Raw genomic sequence first — 17231 nt, 5'->3', positions numbered from 1 at the left:
AGAAGGGACCGTGGACGTCGGCAGAGGACGCGATCCTGGTGGCCTACGTGAGCAAGCACGGCGAGGGCAATTGGAACAACGTCCAGAAGCACTCGGGCCTCTCGCGCTGCGGCAAGAGCTGCCGCCTCCGCTGGGCCAATCACCTCCGCCCCAACCTCAAGAAGGGCGCCTTCACCCCCGACGAGGAGCGCCTCATCATCGAGCTCCACGCCAAGCTCGGCAACAAATGGGCTCGCATGGCCGCCCAGGTATGGATCCATCGTCCTCCTCTGGTTGATCTCCTCCAATTCTTCCATCCTGCCATCTCAATTTCCCTGGAATTCTCCTCTTGTGCTTGATCCTCCATCCTCTTCTCCAATTCTCCTATCCTGCCTTGAAAATCCCCTCCAATTCTGCTTGCCTGATCGTCCCGATCGCTACCCGCATTGCGCGATCCATCTCACTGCATCCCCTGTTTCTTCCTCCAGCTTCCCGGGCGCACGGACAACGAGATCAAGAACTACTGGAACACGAGGATCAAGCGGCGACTTCGCGCGGGGCTGCCCGTCTATCCCTCGGACGTCCACAGCATGGTGGTGGCGACCGCATCCACGCCCCCGCCGGACGCTCCCGGCTACGCCGCCAGCAGCATCTTCGCCGATCACTCCGCGGCGGCGGGGGACAACCCCTCCGACGATCACGCCGCTGCCGCCGCTAGCCCGACAGCCGCCGTGAGCAACCTTCGCGCGCACGTCAACCTGGCGAATCTCCATGGCGGCATCGGCAATTTCCAGCAGCAGCAGCAGCAATTCGATCACCAGCAGTACATCCATCACCTGGGCGCCGGCAGCAACCACGGCGGTGGCGGCGTGGGGAGTGGCGGCAGCCCGATCATCCTCCGCCGGGCCTCCTCCAAGCGGCTCCGCGAGTCCGGGAACCACGGCCTGGAGCTCTTCTACCACCACGGCTATGGCGGCGAGTATCCCCACAAAGGATTCGACCAAGCCTCGTCGCCGGCAAAGATGTTTATCGGCCACCACCACCAACACCAGCAAATGCCGCCCCAGCAGCGCTGCCTGGCCGACCAGTTGTCCGGTGCCACTGGAGGCGCCTTGGATCCATCGCCCATGTACTCGAGCCTGGGATCCAACACCACCGCAAGCGGTACCGCCGCCACCACCACCGCCAGTGCCGCCGGATCAATGCTCCTCGAGGCGCTGCTCCAGGAGGCCAGGATGATGGATGGCAGCGGCAGCAACTCCGCCTCCGCCGGCAATGATCCACTCATGTTCCTGCACCACCAGGATCATCTCATCCAGGACGAGCATTGCTCGGTGGCGCAGCGCGGAATGGCGGCGGCGGCCGACAATTCGGCTGACGATCACGCGAAGCTCCTGGCCGCCAGGCAGCAGCGCGAGTTGATGATCTTCACGCCGCCGGACGAGGGCGGGATCGATGACGTGGACGATAACTGCCGCGAGGAACCGGATCCAATGGACGATCAGTTCCAGAAATGGGGGGACGAGATCCTGGCAGCCTCGCCGCCGCCGCCACAGTGCTGCGTTTACAGCGAGGAATCCATCACCGGGAATCACCTCCAGCAGCAGCAGCGGCACCACTGGGATGATCAATCGGTCTCGGTGGAGCAACCTCCAATCCGTGAGTGAATCTCATCTCATTTCTTCTCTCTGTTTTAGATTTGTTTTTACGCGAAGTTTCTATTCCTCTGTTCTTGGCAGTCGCGAAGAACGAGAACGGCTTGTCGACCATAACTGTCGGCTCCGAGGGGGCCGCCGCCACCACTGTCGCCGCCGCCGCCACCGCCTCAGTCACCTATACGGACGAGGAGATCTCCACACTGCTGGATTTTGCGCGGTCTGATTCGCTCCCGCTCAACTTGGATTGGCCCGACCAGCCGCCACCGCCGCCGCCAGACGTCCCCAGCGCCGCCACGACCTCCGCCAGCGTCGCCGCCTCCTCCGCGACGCTCCTCCCGTTCCTTTGCAATGCCGACTCCATGGATCCCCTGGAGCATCATCCAGCGGCGGCGCTGGGATTCTTTGGCGATCCCACGAGCCAGTTGTTTGGAGGCCCCAGCTGCTGGGATCTATCGCCGTGCTGGAGCAGCATGCCCGGCGCGACGCAGCTCCAATGCGAGCACGATTGCAAGCCGCTGGGGGCTGTGGCGGCGGATCATCCATGTCCGATCTTCTGACACCAAAGTTCCTCCATGCAGTCCGGCCAGCAGTCAAGCAAGCAAGCAGCATTCTTTTCCAAAGATGTGTTTTAATCGTTGTTAGCATTCTAGGCTCATACTTTTCAGTGATCCAAATGGATCGATCATGTTAACTCTCACTTGGTCCCTCCAAGTTTACAAGATCAAAACAAGCACAAACTTGGAGAGAAAAAAATTGAAATTCCTTGAAGAAAAAAGATAAAGAAAAAAAACCAAAGAGAATCATTTGAGCACTGGCTGGCTGCGTTGCAGGATCTCATCCCTTTGTCACCAGTTTTAATTTCTTACCGCAAATATGCAAATGTCTCGCTGTTGTTGGGTAGCCCGGTTGGGAAAGTTGGCATTTTGCTTGTGAGCTTCCAAAGGCTTGTCATTTTATTGCTAATAAATTTGCCAAAGCTGGGGTTATGGCTAGTAAATGTGCCAAAAGCCAAACTCTTTTGTAAGCATCTCCTTCATTTTGCACAGAGCAACTACTTACCTGGAATAAGAGTTTTTAGGATTTTCCATTCCATCAGCGTGAGCAGCATGGCCTCGTAAAAACAATGCCAAAGCTCTGTTAAATCTGGCACTCACGCATTCGCTGCTTACTGGCCTGGATAATAAAAACTGGCTCGCATTAGATCTCTCCTCGTCCCATGACAGAAAGAAAGGAAAAAAAAAGTACCTTAACTGTCTTGTAAGGACTCGTCGTCACTGGTGGTGGTGGAATCGCAAAGCCACTCCCAGATTTGAGGATCGGCTTGTATTGCATCTATCGCGCAGCTTCTGGAAGTAATAAAAGAGGAGCTCGTCATGGTGACGATCACGAATAAATCCTGGAAAACACTTACCATCCACTAAAGCTATTGATCGATTCAATTGCAGCTTCTGGAAGGAAAAAAAAGGAGGAGCTCGTCATGGTGATGATCTCAATAAATCCTGGAAAACACCTACCATTCACTGAAGCTATTGATCGATTCAATCGCAGCTTCTGGAAGTAAAAAGAAAGAGGAGGTGATAATCTCAAATGAATCCTGGAAAACGCTTACCATCCACTGAAGCTATTGATCGATTCAGATCGCAACTTATGGCACAAAAAGGAGCTCGTCATGGTGAGGATCTCAAATAAGTCCTGGAAAACACTTACCATTCATCAAAATAATTGATAAATTCAATCGCAGCTTCTGGAAGTAAGAAGAAAACGGAGGAGCTCCCTTACCATCCATCGTAGCTTTGGTTTCACCAAGGACGTATGACGAGAGTGAAACTAAACTCTCGCAAAGCATGGCATTGAAAAAATAAACTCAACTTGCATGACAGACTGAAAACACGAGAGGGAAAAAAAGGCTTGTTTTTTTTTTTCCTTCTTTTTCTGGGCTGCCTGGATCTCACAATATATACACCTTTCATTGCGACGGGAGGGAGAAAAATACTTAGCACCACCTCAGCTAGCTAAACATACCGTAGTCAGGGAAAGCAAAGTCAAGCTGCGGGGAGCAATGGTGATGCACCACATACCACTGCTGGTCGTGGCGCTCGTAACAATTTGTAGACAAGAGAGGCTCCACAGACGCATTTACAAAAGCTTTGCTCGTCACCCAGGCCATGTCACCACTCACACGGACTTTGACATCCTGGAGCTCGAAATCGTACCTTTGGCTGCAGTTGAACACCAAGCGCCAGTTCTCCATCACCGCATCAAACCTGGAACCATCAAAACGCACGAGTGAAAACCAAAGGTAAAAAACAAAACAAGAAAAACACTAGCGAAAACGAGAAACCAAACGAAAGAAAAACTGGTTTTTTTTTTTTTTTTTTCCTTTGGCCTTTCTGTGTTTTTTTTCTTCTCGAGAAACGCTGGGATACTGTACCCTGATATAAGCTCACCACCAGGATGGATACACTTCACGTAATCCGCGTGGAGCCACATTTGCCCCATCCCTCGCAGAGACTTTGCCTTGAACTTGTTGTAGAAAGCCCGGTTGGCTTCCGCGACGGCCTTGGTTACGGCGTAGTAGGCCTTCCAGCCGTGCGGGGGGACGATGTTTTGCTGCTCGGGATTCCAATCCTGCCAAGGCCACACCAGAGAAACGCTATCAAAACTCTCGAGAGCAAAGCTTACAAGAGAAAACCTTGTGATAGAGGGACTTCCAGGCGCTCTCGTCGTTCGCGGCCTTCCTCATGGCCACATTGGTCATGGACATGCAGCACAAGCTCTTGAAATCCAGGTAGCTCAGGACGTGGTGAGTGATCTCGGGCACAAGCTGCTCCATCATGGACAACTCGGCCTTGGCGGTGATGCCCGCCGCCACCTTGGTGGCGGCGTCGCTGGGCTTGAGCGGCGATACGAATTTGGCGGAGCAGGGCATTTTCTTGGCGGAGGAGGAGGAGCAGCAAATCAGCGAGTGCCATCTGATCGCCAGGGCGCCGCATGCGCAGCCAAGGAGCAAGAGCAAGAGGCTGAGAGCGTGCCAAACCGCCTCCTCCATTTGTGAGTGGGAGGAGGAAGAAGAAGTAGGGCTGCTGCTGGACGAAGCGCGGATGACGAGGAGGAGGAAGAAGAAGGCTCTACCTCGGGCACGGAGAGACCGCAGTGGCGCCATTTCCCTTTTTGGCTCCCTCTTTGTCCTTGCTTACCCGTGGAGAAAGATTGAGCTGGTGCCGCTAGAGGAGAATCGGGAGCGGCAAGCCATCTTCTTTTTAGGGTTTGATGTTCCAGGATTCGAACCGATACACTCCTTTCTATTCTAGAAAAGATATGTGCATTTTATACTGAAAATAAATGCTTTCTGCAATTTAATTTATTTTAAAAAAACCTTATCTGATCTTTAATATCAAATAAAAATTAATTTTAATTTAAACATTTAAATAACGAAAATAAAGTTTATTAAAATAAAATTATTTATATTTAAATTAAATTTTTTATTTTTATTTTAGGATATAAGGTGAAAAATACAAGTAATACAATATCATCTGTTATGATTTTTCAGAAAATGCAATTTGTTACAACTATAGATATTCAAAATAGCATTTAAAGTCCACTTTATGAAAATCAAGATTTTAAAAAAGTACTACTTTTTGTAACTAAAAATTAGTCACTAGTGTGATAAATACTATTTTTTCCAACTAGTTTTAAATACTTAGTTATTAATATTAATTAATGTGTACTTGTTTGACTCCTGAACCAATTTCATTAGTTGATGGATTTGTAAGCATAAGAATTGGTGAAAATTCAAAAAAACTTTATGAAACAAACATTCCCAAGAATTTATGCATTTTTATATATCTATTTTTTTCCAAATGGTTCTAATTATGAAGTGTTGTACTTTAGAGCCTCAAACCTGTAAATATAAAGGTATATATTTTCCAACTTATATTTTATTTTAAACTATTTATACTTATCTTACTGGATATTGTAAAAACAATTAATATTGCTATCAAGTTAAATTTATTAGTTTAATATCAAATTTATAGTATGCTTAATTTGATAATGTTGTAAAAATAGAATGTCAAAAAATGAAATTAGTCCTAACAAGAAGTTAGTAGTACTTACTAGTTTTAATTTAAGTGGCCACACAAAGCTAAAAAAGTGGTAAACCAATTTTTAATTGCATGAACTAGAGATAACACTAAATATTACTTCAGATTCATAACAAATCTAATATAGTGGTTTGGTGTGTAAAAGGGGAAATGACAATGGTTAGCACTTCTAAAGACATAATAGTTGAGTCTACAATAGCAAATCCACTCAAATACAAACTCAAACTTATAAGAAAATTTAACATGGTAGCATTGTTTGTAAGCTCTATTTGTGTAGTAGTAGTGCTTAACTAAAGTGAAGAAGTTTTTGAAGTATTGAAGTTCTACTAAACATTTATATTATGAGAATCTAGATAAAAATGAATGGATACTTCTCTACGATAAACTCAAGTAGAGATTTATAAGGTATATTGTTTATTTTCTTTTACTAAAAGTATTAAGTATTTAGTTCTAGTATTTAGATTTGTGCCAACTTATCTCCTCACTACTACATATGAAACAACAACAAAAACAAACTACTCTTCTACTCAATCTTAATAATTAAAATTTGCATATAGTTGAGATTGCTTAGGTTCAAATACTACGGTTTGAAACTGATGAAGTCATTTAAACTTTTGTTACTTGATAATAAACATAGTGAACTGGTTTAGTATTAAGTAATTTATATATTTTGTCGCCATGAATCTTACTTAGGTTAGAAACATATGTACCTTCCAAAAAATGTTACAACCATACATTTGTTAAAACCTTCTTCAAATTATAAGTTAATTTGCAACACTAAATGAGCCAAAATTGCTCGCTAGTAAGATCATCCTCAATTAAGATATAAACATCAACCTTTCTATATATTTCTTCTTAATTGTTTTTACCTACCTAAGTTGAAATCACTATCAAATTTTTTACTGTTAGTACCACTATCACTAATTTTCATTACTTTTCCTCTGTTTCATTCCTTTTTCCTATTAAATATTTATTCTTGTACCTTTCTGCCTCAGAATAACCAAATCCCAACACCCATCCAAATTGAACATTTGTATAACTGATGAAGTTGTCCTCTAGAAATTTGACACAAAAGCATAATACCTTGTGAGTTAAGATCTTATCAGCATCTTAGTTGTCAAATCCTCAAAGTAAATGGATTTATAAAGTACAAGAAACTATGTGGTACTCTTCTTTAGTGGCATGTTTGCTCCAACAAGCCAAAACCTATTAAAGATAAAATAGAATAGGAGATGTTTATATAAAACTTTAATTAAATGAGACTGAAATATGAAATTGACTAAGAAGGCGCCAAAAGCGCCTCCCAATAAACACCATCTTATTTTAGTCAATGACATACCAAAACACAAATCAACTTATATGAAACATGCAATATGTATTTAAGAATGTTATAAATTATACACATTTAAATATATACTTGGAGGTGTTTTAGAAAGTTTATAAACTATAAACATCTTTATAATTTGATTATTAAAACATTTACAAAACGGTGTGGTCGACATGTATGGCGTCTCCAACTCGCTGGATTCCAAGAGGATGGCTTTCTGGACGGCCGTGATCTTCCCACGTGCATAGCACTCTACCAGCATTTCCTCACCGACCACCCCGACACCGTGATGTTGCATCGCCATCGTTTCTCGAAGATGGGAGAACACGCTCAAATCTCTTCCCACCTGCCAAGAACTTGGTGTCGTTGTTCATGGCTGCCTCGCCGTGGCTCCACTTATGCCCCGCGAGGGAACTCCTGTACTTCTCCAGCGTCGGGGCTCCGAGCGATTCATCAGTGACTACCAGACTGTCCTGCCTCGCTGGAGGCCGATCGGCCAAAAGCCCTAAACTTCCAGACTACAAAATAATCTCTCTTTAGGTATTTGCTTGTTCTCGCTCTCTCTCTATGGTGTTGCTGGAGATGTTACAGATTGTGGAGATAATTTTTGCTGTCGATTTTGTATGCACCGAGTGGAATGTCAAGGACGAGCTCCCGGACGATTTGGACTCTCTCATCCAGGTAAGTTTTTTTTGGGTCTTCTTCTCAAGATTTCTTTCCTCGTTCTTGCAGGCTCAGGAAATGGAAGCTGCACAGGAAAAGGTATGGCTCTTCTTCCTTTCTCGTTTTCCCCTTCCTTTCCTTTTCTGTTAATGCTCTCTCTTGGCGCAGCACGAATCCTCCCTCGAACAGCTTTGCATCAAACCGCCCGAGCGGCAGCAAATCCGACGCTGTGACGATGAAAAGGTGGTGGAGCTACAGGAGCTCTCCTGGAAGCCCGAGCTGGGTCAAGGTTCCCATGATCTCGTCTGGTTTCGTGATTTCTGGCTAATTCTTTTTCTTGTAAACAGGGCTATTCTACCCGGAGTTTGGCGCAGTGAAGCTGCTTGGAAAGGCACCTCCAGCGGTGGATCATTACCATGATCACGGCCCTCTCGATTACCGCAAACATACTTTCCCTAACAGTAAGTTTTTTCGTGATTTCTGAGGGATTGGCTAACTCTTTTCCTAACAGGGCTATTCTACCATGATCGAGTGGAGCTGCTTGGAAACAAGAGGAAGGCACCGCCGGATTACTATGATCACCCGCCTCTTGATCGCCTCAAAGTTACTCTCTCTAACAGTAAGTTTGTTTCTTGATTTGTATGGGGGATCGGCTAACTCTTTCCCTTGTAAACAGGGCTATTCTACCCGGAGTTTGAGCTGCTCGGAAACAAGAGGAAGGCACCGCCGGTGGTGGATCATTACTGTGATCATCCGCCTCTCAATCCCTGGGAACTTACTCTCCCTGACAGTAAGTTTGTTTCGTGAATTCTGTGATCTGCTAACTCTTTTCCTTGTAAACAGGACTATTCTACTCGGGGTTTGAGCTGCTTCGAAACAAGAGGAAGGCACCAGAGGCGGTGGATCATTACTGTGATCATCCTGCTTTCAAACGCCGTAAACTTGCTAAGAAGGCAGGGGACTCTCCTCTCAGCGAGAACGGGATGATGGTGGTGGAAGTGATCAAGCGGCATCCACCTGACTTCGCCAACATGATCCAAGACTATCATGGCGTGAGACCGACGCTGGCTCACTACGACTGCCTGGCGGATCCCATGCGCCGGACGGGGCTGTTCGGCCAGGCCGTGGAGCTCATCGACACCATGCCTTTTGAACCGGACTTGGACGACGCTCCTGGTGGCGTGCCAGACTCTCTCGACTCTAGATACGACAAGGCAAAGGTGACGACGGACCCTCACAACGCCTTCTACCTCACACGTCCGGACTTACAGGCAGGACCGGCTCAACGTCTCGCTCAACTCGATCGGCGGTGCTCCATCGAGACCAGGGATCATATCCAAGCGTGGGAGATGGCACATTCTTATGCTGCCGCCAGGAGCTCCACAGGCTAAACATCGAGCTGACCATCGAGCGGGGGTGCAAGGTGGACGTGCTGCCGGGGCTTGTGAACAAGGTGCCAGGCACGACCATCCAGGCCGTCAGGAACCTCAAGGTTGACACCACTCTTCTCCAAGACCCGTGCCGAGAAGTAGAAGCTTCTGCGATAGCAGCCGGCGGCTGGATTGCTTGGTCGCTCCGACGACTCATACTGGGAACTCTTTGATTTTAAAATGTATATATTAGTATTAAAGATCTAAGTTTGTAAAGTCTGGTCGATCTTCCCTTTTGCTCTTACTAGAATTTACCGTCATTCCATACGATATTAACAGGATTTCAACCACTGAGGTCTTAAGTTAAGAACGCTCGTAGCAGTAACTGGTGGGAGTAGAGGTCTTGAATTTACCGTGCCACATGAGTGTGTGCCCATGAAGTTGATGAATCTTCCCATGGCTGGAGCATTCTCCCACGAGTAGTAGGACTCGTCCAACACCACTCCATTAAAATAATAGTCTGCGCACCACCTTAGAATGTTGATATACGATGACCACATTATCATGTTCGTCTCAACACTAGATTCTAACTTCTTTGATGTCTCTAGTTGCCTCGACAGATGCAATAGAAATCGCTCCAGCGCTCTCATGTTGACATGCCCATCACAGTTGATTATAAACTCCCCTGCCTCGCTGAAAACCTCCATGTACGTTTGCTGGAGCTTGTCGATGCCATTGTTTCGGATTGTGAGCGCCTCCAGGCCGGGCAGGAAATCGTTCCCCAGAAGGAAGCACAGGAACACGAGATCCCTCATGGTGGACCGCAGCCGCACGGAGCACGGCTCTTCCATCTGCACCTCGAAATCACGCACGAGCGTCTCGATGCTGATGAGTTTGTAAATCATCACTCCGTCCTTCGGCGTCTGGCGGACGATGTTGATCTTCCTGGAGAGCGGGCTAGCGAGAGCCAGCATGATCAAGTCGGCGTCGCGTCCAACCACGCAGTGGAAGTCGTGGGCGTTGAACGGCAGAGCCCGTATGTGGTTGAAGATCTTGAGCTCGCCCTCCCCGTCCTCCTCGGACGTGGAAACGATCCACTGGAGCCTCGAGCTAGTCATTGATCTCCTCCGGCGATGATCATATGAACTTGACAGCATCATGCTTGCCACAAATCGTCGCAGTTCACTCTCCAGCCCGTTCATGAAAGGCGTTCCATGGCGGACCATCGCCATCTTGGCCTTGCGATTGCGTGGGATGAGATCACCTGTCTGACCTTTGGTGGAATCGAGCTCATCCTCCGAGGAGGACAAGGAGGAGAGAGAAGCATCGCGATTGTAGCGACACGGCTTCTTGCTGAAGAGCTTGGGGGTGGGAGGCCTTCCATCCAGGGCTAGGAAGACGAGCTTGCTCGGAGCCACCATGGCGACGAGCTTGCGGAGCGAGTCGAGGAACTCTTGGTAAAAAGTGGCGAAGGTGGGCGGGCAATCGTGGCTTTCCAGGATGACCCAGATGATGGTGTTGAGGTCCACGTACAAGTTCGCGTTGTCGTAGCGAAGAATATTGTTCTTGGCACCATCAATCGCGTCCCTCACGCACCGAGGATGCTTGGATACGAGCCAGGCGAAAAACCCAGGAACTCCCATGATCGATTGGTCTTACTTGATCGCTCTTGGAGAGGATGGAAAGTGATAAACCCTCACAAGCATTTTCGCTGTTATATGGTAGCGAGGGAAAAGGTAATTAGTTGTATCTTAGATTAAAATGTGGTTAGATAAATACTTTTAGCTAGTAAAGTTAATTAAATATATTCCAAAATCTTGAGACCAGTTGCGCTCGTCAATGGGCAGTGAATCTGGAGTTACTCCCTCAATGGTTTCCATTACGGCTTTGCTTGGCTGAGAAGAAAACACACAGAGTGAGCTTATCCCGTTTTGAGCTCAAAACATACCCAAGGCGTACAGAAGGATGGACCATTTCAATCCTGGTTCCTGCAACGCCGGCATTCGTATTTCGGGGTGGCTGTATGTGATCTGCAGTGAGAATGTTTATAGATCAGGAACTATAGAAGTGTTTTTTTCTTCCTACCAGCATAAACACTCCTTGTGGTCTCAAAATCCTGCAAGCGAGATAAGTTTCTCTTAGCATGTGTAGAACGCCTTCGGCCGGATCAACTCCACACTGAAAGAAGGAACGCAAATTGCATTAGACAAGGATGTTTTTGGTGACACAAACACTTACTAGCATGGCGTCGGCCAGGCCTGAAAAACAAAGAGAAAGAAAATGTAAGAGGAGACTCTTGAGAGTAAACTATTACTTTGTTACCTTTGTCAATGACCGCATCAAAGGAACAGTCTTGAAACGCACTCATGTCCCGTGAATCTATTGCCACATCTTAAGTTTCTTCAAGGAAGATATGGCTGCTGCAAAGAAGTAACATCACCAAGCCCAAGGATACAAGAGAGCTGAGGAACGTGAGCATATCTAACTTTGAAGTTGTCAATCCGAAGATAGATCCGTGTTGACGATTTCTTCTTAGCCATCTTCCACCATGTCGTTAACATTGCTGTTTTACATCCCTGGAATTAGTATTCTTTTCTATGGCATCGCTCATTGAGATCTTGGTACCTGAATTCCCACACACAGCCATCAAAACCTGGGAAGGGAAGATTTGCTGAATTGCTAACGGATAATCGACTCGAATCTGGAGTAATTCGAGAACCAATCGAGTGTTGCTCCGCGTGTCTCCCAGTAGCTCTGGCGCTGGAGGAGCAAGGAAGAAGGCGGGGGTGGCTACAAGCTCCAAATAATTCGAGAAGTTCTCCAGGAAATCTCACCGCTGAGAATGGAGGAGCTGATCTTCGCAGAGCACCGGACATTGATTCGAGAGCATTTGGATCAAACCCCCGATAAACCCCTTCACTAGAATATCCATTACAAACACATTGCTTTTGCCAGAATATTCTCTTGCCAGATTAGGGTTCTTAGTACTGAGCGAGAATTCGCTCCTCGATCCTGGGCGACGCCGCGACGATCAGGTCCTTCGCAGGTGGGCACGAAATGGTTCCGATCGATTCCTCCAGTGCGATGGGATTGTCCGAGATCTCGCTCCAGATGAATCCGTGTAGCAGGCTGGCGAGGAGGAAGAAGAGGGAGCGCATGGCAAGGCCATAGCCGGCGCACATCCTCCTCCCGGCGGAGAATGGGATGATCTGGAAGTGCTGCCCCCCGGGCGAGATGTTGGTCCCCAGGAATCGCTCGGGCTGGAATTCGTGGGGGCTTGTCCAGTGCGCTGGATCGCGGTTCGCCGCCCAGAGATTGACGAGGAGTTTGCATTTGGCGGGGATTATGGTGCCATGGCCATCGCCGAGCTCCACGGGGCGGAGGTTGTAGTGGGGCATTCCCAGGGGCACCGCCGGGTGGAGGCGGAGGGCCTCCTTGAGGATCGCCTGGATGAATGGAAGGTTTTGAAGATCGTGTTCTTCCACCGCGCGCTCCCTCCCGATGATTTGATCCAGTTCTTCTTGGGCCTTGCGCATGATCTCGGGTTTACTGATCACTTCTGCCATGCACCACTCGATCGACTCCATGGAGGTTTTGAATCCGGCACCCACCATATCCTGGAAGAAAGTTCGATCGATCGTCACATCGCAGAGAAGAGGATCGAGAAGGATGGTGATCACTTACACACAGGAGGCCGATGATCTCTTGGTCCGAGAGCTTGTCACTCTCGTCCAGGGAGATGAGAACGTCCACAAAGTCGCGGCAGACAAACCCATCGCCCGCCGCCTTCTTGCGCTCCTGGTGCTCCCGGACTTGATCGTCGAGCAGCGCCTTGATCCGGGGCATGATCTCGCCCCTCATCTTGGCGTACACGCCGTGGAGATCCATCCAGTCGAGCGACGGGATGATCTCGCCGATGTTGAGGTTGATCGCCTGCCCGGCCATGTTGTTGATCGTCTCCACCACCTCGGGACACTCCTCGCTGAAGAGCGTCAGGCACAGCGACCCCGACGTGTATCGGGCGAAGAGGGTCCGCAAGTTCACGGGCTCGCCGCCCCGTGATCGATCGAGGATGGCGTCCATGGCGGACTGGAGCTGCGATCGCCGGTAGGGGGCGCTGGTGGCGAGCATAGCGTTGCTGAAGAGGTTCGTGGCGCAGATCTTGCGCATGAGCTTCCACTCGGGCCCCGGTGAGCGGAAGGCCAGGTCGCTCCAGCCGAAGCTGAAGATCCGGAAGAACTCCTCCGACTGGGGGCGATTGGCGAACTCGGCGTCGTGGATCTTGAGGAAGAACTCGGCGGCGCGAGCGGTGTTGGCGATAACGTATGGAACCATGCCGATCTTGAGGAAGACGATGGGGCCGTAGCGATCGGCCAGGCGCGCGAAGTGGCGGTGGAGGGGCTGGCGGAGCGAGAGCAAAGATCCCACCACCGGGAAGGAGATTGGACCGGGCGGGAGTCTGGACGATCTCCTTGCGCGCAGTGACTTGATGATCGCCGCGGTCGCGAGCAAGCACACGAGGATCGCTATAGTGATTCCCATGCTCCTAGGAGTCGAAACTTCCTCGCCCAATGAATCACTTCTATACAAACTATTGCAGCTTTGATCTTACGTAACTATACGTAACTTTTGACTTTGAGAGGAATCATTGTCAATATCTATTCAGGAAAATATTTACTCCGCTAATTTCATGCCCACGAGAATATCCTTCCACAAATATCTGTGGCTCGTGATCGGAATGATTCCACAATCTTCCTCCGCTTGTAAAAAAATGTATCTCTACAGCTTCTTCGCAATCTCCATAGCCTCTTGCTCGATGCCCTTGCCACACACCGCCACACAGTGGCTTGCTCGCGGCTGTGGGCACCTCTGGATTGTTGTCTGGAAAATTGACCTCGCTGCTGTATATGCTCAATGCTCTGAGATAACATCATGGAGCAGGCAGAAACTTCACCAGACCCTCTACCTTTCCTTTACTGATTTTATATACATAACAAGTTTTTCATTTGACATGATAAATTAGTTCTAATTTTTAGGTTTTTTTAAGCTTAGAATATTTTTGAATATTTTAAAATATGTTAACAGTTATTATTCATTTATTCATCTTGATATCTAATAAGATTAATCTTGTATTTATAAATTATAAACTTCCATTTGATAAATTAGATTAATAAATAGGGATGACACTACTATTAAGCAAACTAAGAATTGCTGCATAAAATGTATAGCAAATGTTTTCAATATCACTTAAACTTTTTAAGTGATTTCTAAATCTCTCTAAATTTGAATAATTTGCTACTCATTGCATGCAACAATGCTTGGTTTTTTTAATAGTAATGTTATTAATCTAATTGATCAAATGGAAGTTTATAATTGTAAACATGTATAACCATAAGATTACTCTTATATCAGCTAGAATAAAATAGAATATACTAGAAAGTATTTAGGAAGTTTTATAAATTATAAATACAATATTAATCTAAATGAATAACAACCGTTAGATTGTGGAAGATCCTAGAATATTGAAGCATATTCTAGGTATATCCACTACCACCTCACTAAGCAAACAAAAAATATTCATCCAATCTACTGTTTTAAGCTATTAAGGTTTACTATCATTAATGAGTAGAGTAAATATAATCAAACTCTCATATCTGTTTTTAAATTGTTCTGGAATAAGAAACCTCTTTTGCATGCAGCAGTGTTGGCTAGAATGACTTATCACAATTTCATTAAACCTGTACTAATATTTGAGTTAGAATAAAAAAGTAGTAAAGAATTCATTACCTAGAAATATATTTCACTAGATTTGCTCATTGCTACAAATACTCATGTTGAACAAGCTTTGGAGAGGAAGTTGATGAAGTCTTCCACTTCATTGTGACAAATTTTAATATCAGCCTTTGATGAGTTAAAGTTGATTTTGTACATAAGACTTTTGAGCCAGCATCTTTTTGTAACTTATTAATCTTCAAAGTCCCTTGTAAAGTAGGAGTATGGATTAATTTGCTTTATACTGTTGAGGGAATTGATATCTCCATGGTAACTTGCATGTACATCCTCTCTTTAAAGATTGAATCATCAGAAGAACCTAACTCTACTCCCATTATACTAACATTTAAATTAATTCCTACTTGAGAAGAATGTATATGTACAGAGTTGGGGTTGTATACCTCTATCACACCACTCATGTTGATGAATGATAATGAACCTTCTTTACTTTGGAGAATTACCTCCAAAAATAGATCTAAATATAACCTCTCCACTATCACATCCAATTAATCTCTAAGCTTAGAGTAGTTGGTGACATTCTTTTCATACTAGAAGGCTAAATTTGTTCAACTCTAAAAACATGTATGCCAATAAATGAATGAAAAATTAGACTTACACTAAACAAGTATCTACCATACCATGACAAAGACACTAAGTACTTGAAATATTGTTAACATCTTATATTTTACTTTCTCTAGTTCTTGCCGTTGCTCTAATAAAGCTGGTATAGATTGAACCAAATGTTATATAACTTGATTATGAAATAACCAATATACTTCATGCAATAATAGCATTTTCCTTGACCAATTTATCAATCTCATAAAAAGCATTACAATTAAAAGTTGAACCATCTGTTGCAGCAAGCACCTCCCTATAAACAACACAATGAACACCAAGGATCTTACAATGCTTCTCCTTCAAATATTGTACCACACTTGTTCTACATCCAATTAGGGATGAGACTTTATCCTGTGGCTTTATCAGAGTCAAGCTTTTTCAAATCTAGCTCAAGTTGTAAGAAGAGAGCTTCTGGAGTAAAAACAATTGCCTCCACCATTCTTCCTTCAATAAAGAAAAGCCTTATAAACTTGCAAACTAGCTGACCTCTAGCTTCTAGGTAGATAATATTAAACAATCCAGTGTTTCTCCAATGCTTTATCAGTACTCTTATCAATCATGATGGAAAATTATAGGCTCCTCTTTTCCAACATATAGCTTCTCCTCTTCCTCTTGTGCTATCCCCAGAAGAAACTTTCAAGCATTGACTGAGTTTACATGAGAAGAATAATCTTCTTTTGTATGAAAGTTTTAAATTTTTTAACCTTAGATTTGATAATGTTAAAAGGTAGAGCCAAATGATGAACTAATTTCATCACTTAGATAATCCTCTCTTGTTTTTTTATTAGGCATCTCTGGTGTTGAGTAACATTTAGTGGGCCTCATTCTCGTTCTCACATTAAGCTATTGTTGTTGTAAATGATCTAATCATCTTTATAATAGTAGTGTGAAGGTGCTCATTTAAAGCATAAATTCAGAATTGCTACTCCCTTCTTTTATGTAATAATTCACCTTCTTAGCCTCTTCCAATACTAGACATTGAAAAGATAGTTTTAGAGATGAATTAAAGATTTCACAGGGTAGATATCAATCTTTTAATTTGCCATCTATTCCTTTCATTTTACCTTTTACTCTTTCCCAACCTTTTTTTATTTTTCAACCTGATCCAACTTTTTATATTTTTAGTGTTTCTTCCTTATTTTCAATGTTTCCTTCTCATGGCACATTAATCATTTATGACTTTTATAATTCTCATTCTCGGTCTAATGTTGAGTTAAGTGTTTTTTGTCTTCCTCATACTAATTTAGATGTTAAACATATGCAAGAAGTTAATAATCTTGCTTTTGTTTATTTGGCAGAGTCTTTGATCAATTCTAGTGTTAAGTATTTCCTATTCCAAAATTGAGTATATGTCCCTAATTGTGAGTGTTGTTAAAAGCTTTTGTTTTATCATTGTTGATAAAGAGTTTGTGTTCTCTTAAGAGTAAATTTTCTATTAATTCTCTTAGCTCAAGTGTTAAGTTGTATATTGAGGAGTGTGAATCTTTTGTTTATATTGTGGTGGCTAAAGTATTTTATAATAAAAAACCCTTTATTTTCTATGTTTTGAGCACATTTATTTTTTTCATCATTTTTGTTTTGATAGTAGCTAAAAATTTCTAGATAAGAGCTTGGCCTCAATGATAAAATTGGGACAAATAGATATTGTAGTTGTGCTAGGATGAACAACATAGATTATGGAATAAAGACGAATATAGCAAGTTTGAATAAAACATTTAGCCCCAATTTAGTGAGGTTAAATACA

The 17231-nt window shown here is 45.0% G+C and overlaps 5 protein-coding genes across 7 annotated transcripts; 1 reads left to right on the top strand and 4 right to left on the bottom strand.

Annotated features, from left to right (window-relative positions):
• Positions 1 to 2569: 2569 nt before the first annotated feature.
• LOC9654827 (F-box protein SKIP8) lies at positions 2570 to 4895 on the bottom strand. Of its 3 annotated transcripts, XM_024668949.1 has the most exons (8): positions 4330 to 4895; positions 4069 to 4265; positions 3417 to 3901; positions 3247 to 3329; positions 3152 to 3188; positions 3049 to 3085; positions 2883 to 2983; positions 2570 to 2810 (listed from the first exon to the last, which is right to left on the bottom strand). In XM_024668949.1, exons 1-3 carry the CDS (start codon positions 4798 to 4800, stop codon positions 3646 to 3648), a joined length of 924 nt encoding a protein of 307 aa, XP_024524717.1. In that variant the 5' UTR covers positions 4801 to 4895; the 3' UTR covers positions 2570 to 2810; positions 2883 to 2983; positions 3049 to 3085; positions 3152 to 3188; positions 3247 to 3329; positions 3417 to 3645. The 3 variants fall into 3 exon arrangements, with proteins under 3 accessions (XP_024524717.1, XP_024524716.1, XP_002964191.2); XM_024668948.1 differs by having other exon boundaries at positions 3247 to 3901; XM_002964145.2 differs by lacking the exon at positions 3152 to 3188 and having other exon boundaries at positions 3247 to 3901.
• A 3406-nt stretch (positions 4896 to 8301) lies between these two features.
• LOC9653974 lies at positions 8302 to 9238 on the top strand. The gene is made up of 4 exons (XM_024669022.1): positions 8302 to 8350; positions 8404 to 8517; positions 8571 to 8947; positions 8999 to 9238. The coding sequence occupies exons 1-4, from the start codon at positions 8302 to 8304 to the stop codon at positions 9116 to 9118; spliced, it is 660 nt and encodes a 219-aa protein (XP_024524790.1). The 3' UTR covers positions 9119 to 9238.
• A 191-nt stretch (positions 9239 to 9429) lies between these two features.
• LOC112344386 (5'-3' exoribonuclease 2-like) lies at positions 9430 to 10740 on the bottom strand. The gene has a single exon (XM_024669021.1). It carries the CDS (start codon positions 10738 to 10740, stop codon positions 9430 to 9432), a length of 1311 nt encoding a protein of 436 aa, XP_024524789.1.
• Positions 10741 to 10923: 183 nt separating this feature from the next.
• On the bottom strand, positions 10924 to 11748 carry LOC112344484 (EEF1A lysine methyltransferase 4-like). The gene is made up of 7 exons (XM_024669364.1): positions 11723 to 11748; positions 11553 to 11660; positions 11420 to 11488; positions 11336 to 11355; positions 11183 to 11275; positions 11046 to 11127; positions 10924 to 10992 (listed from the first exon to the last, which is right to left on the bottom strand). Exons 1-7 carry the CDS (start codon positions 11742 to 11744, stop codon positions 10964 to 10966), a joined length of 423 nt encoding a protein of 140 aa, XP_024525132.1. The 5' UTR covers positions 11745 to 11748; the 3' UTR covers positions 10924 to 10963.
• Positions 11749 to 11909: 161 nt separating this feature from the next.
• On the bottom strand, positions 11910 to 13949 carry LOC9653973 (flavonoid 3'-monooxygenase). The gene is made up of 2 exons (XM_002964144.2): positions 12782 to 13949; positions 11910 to 12714 (listed from the first exon to the last, which is right to left on the bottom strand). Exons 1-2 carry the CDS (start codon positions 13637 to 13639, stop codon positions 12079 to 12081), a joined length of 1494 nt encoding a protein of 497 aa, XP_002964190.1. The 5' UTR covers positions 13640 to 13949; the 3' UTR covers positions 11910 to 12078.
• Between the last annotated feature and the right edge of the window lie 3282 nt (positions 13950 to 17231).

This window comes from Selaginella moellendorffii, unplaced genomic scaffold (assembly GCF_000143415.4).
Source record: "Selaginella moellendorffii unplaced genomic scaffold, v1.0 SELMOscaffold_4, whole genome shotgun sequence".
Taxonomy (NCBI): Eukaryota; Viridiplantae; Streptophyta; class Lycopodiopsida; order Selaginellales; family Selaginellaceae; genus Selaginella; species Selaginella moellendorffii.
This window is presented reverse-complemented; position numbering and strand designations above follow the sequence as displayed.

Coding starts and splice junctions, on each gene's coding strand:
- LOC9654827 (XM_024668948.1), bottom strand. CDS start 4,800: ATGGCGCCACTGCGGTCTCTCCGTGCCCGAGGTAGAGCCTTCTTCTTC. Junction 4,266..4,329: donor GGAAGTCCCTCTATCACAAG/GTTTTCTCTTGT, acceptor TGGCCTTGGCAG/GATTGGAATCCCGAGCAGCA. Junction 3,902..4,068: donor GGTGGTGAGCTTATATCAGG/GTACAGTATCCC, acceptor TGATGGTTCCAG/GTTTGATGCGGTGATGGAGA.
- LOC9653974 (XM_024669022.1), top strand. CDS start 8,302: ATGATCACCCGCCTCTTGATCGCCTCAAAGTTACTCTCTCTAACAGTA. Junction 8,518..8,570: donor GGAACTTACTCTCCCTGACA/GTAAGTTTGTTT, acceptor CCTTGTAAACAG/GACTATTCTACTCGGGGTTT. Junction 8,948..8,998: donor CTAGATACGACAAGGCAAAG/GTGACGACGGAC, acceptor CCGGACTTACAG/GCAGGACCGGCTCAACGTCT.
- LOC112344386 (XM_024669021.1), bottom strand. CDS start 10,740: ATGGGAGTTCCTGGGTTTTTCGCCTGGCTCGTATCCAAGCATCCTCGG.
- LOC112344484 (XM_024669364.1), bottom strand. CDS start 11,744: ATGGCTGTGTGTGGGAATTCAG. Junction 11,661..11,722: donor GGCTGTGTGTGGGAATTCAG/GTACCAAGATCT, acceptor GATGTAAAACAG/CAATGTTAACGACATGGTGG. Junction 11,276..11,335: donor GCCTGGCCGACGCCATGCTA/GTAAGTGTTTGT, acceptor TCCTTCTTTCAG/TGTGGAGTTGATCCGGCCGA.
- LOC9653973 (XM_002964144.2), bottom strand. CDS start 13,639: ATGGGAATCACTATAGCGATCCTCGTGTGCTTGCTCGCGACCGCGGCG. Junction 12,715..12,781: donor AGATCATCGGCCTCCTGTGT/GTAAGTGATCAC, acceptor ACTTTCTTCCAG/GATATGGTGGGTGCCGGATT.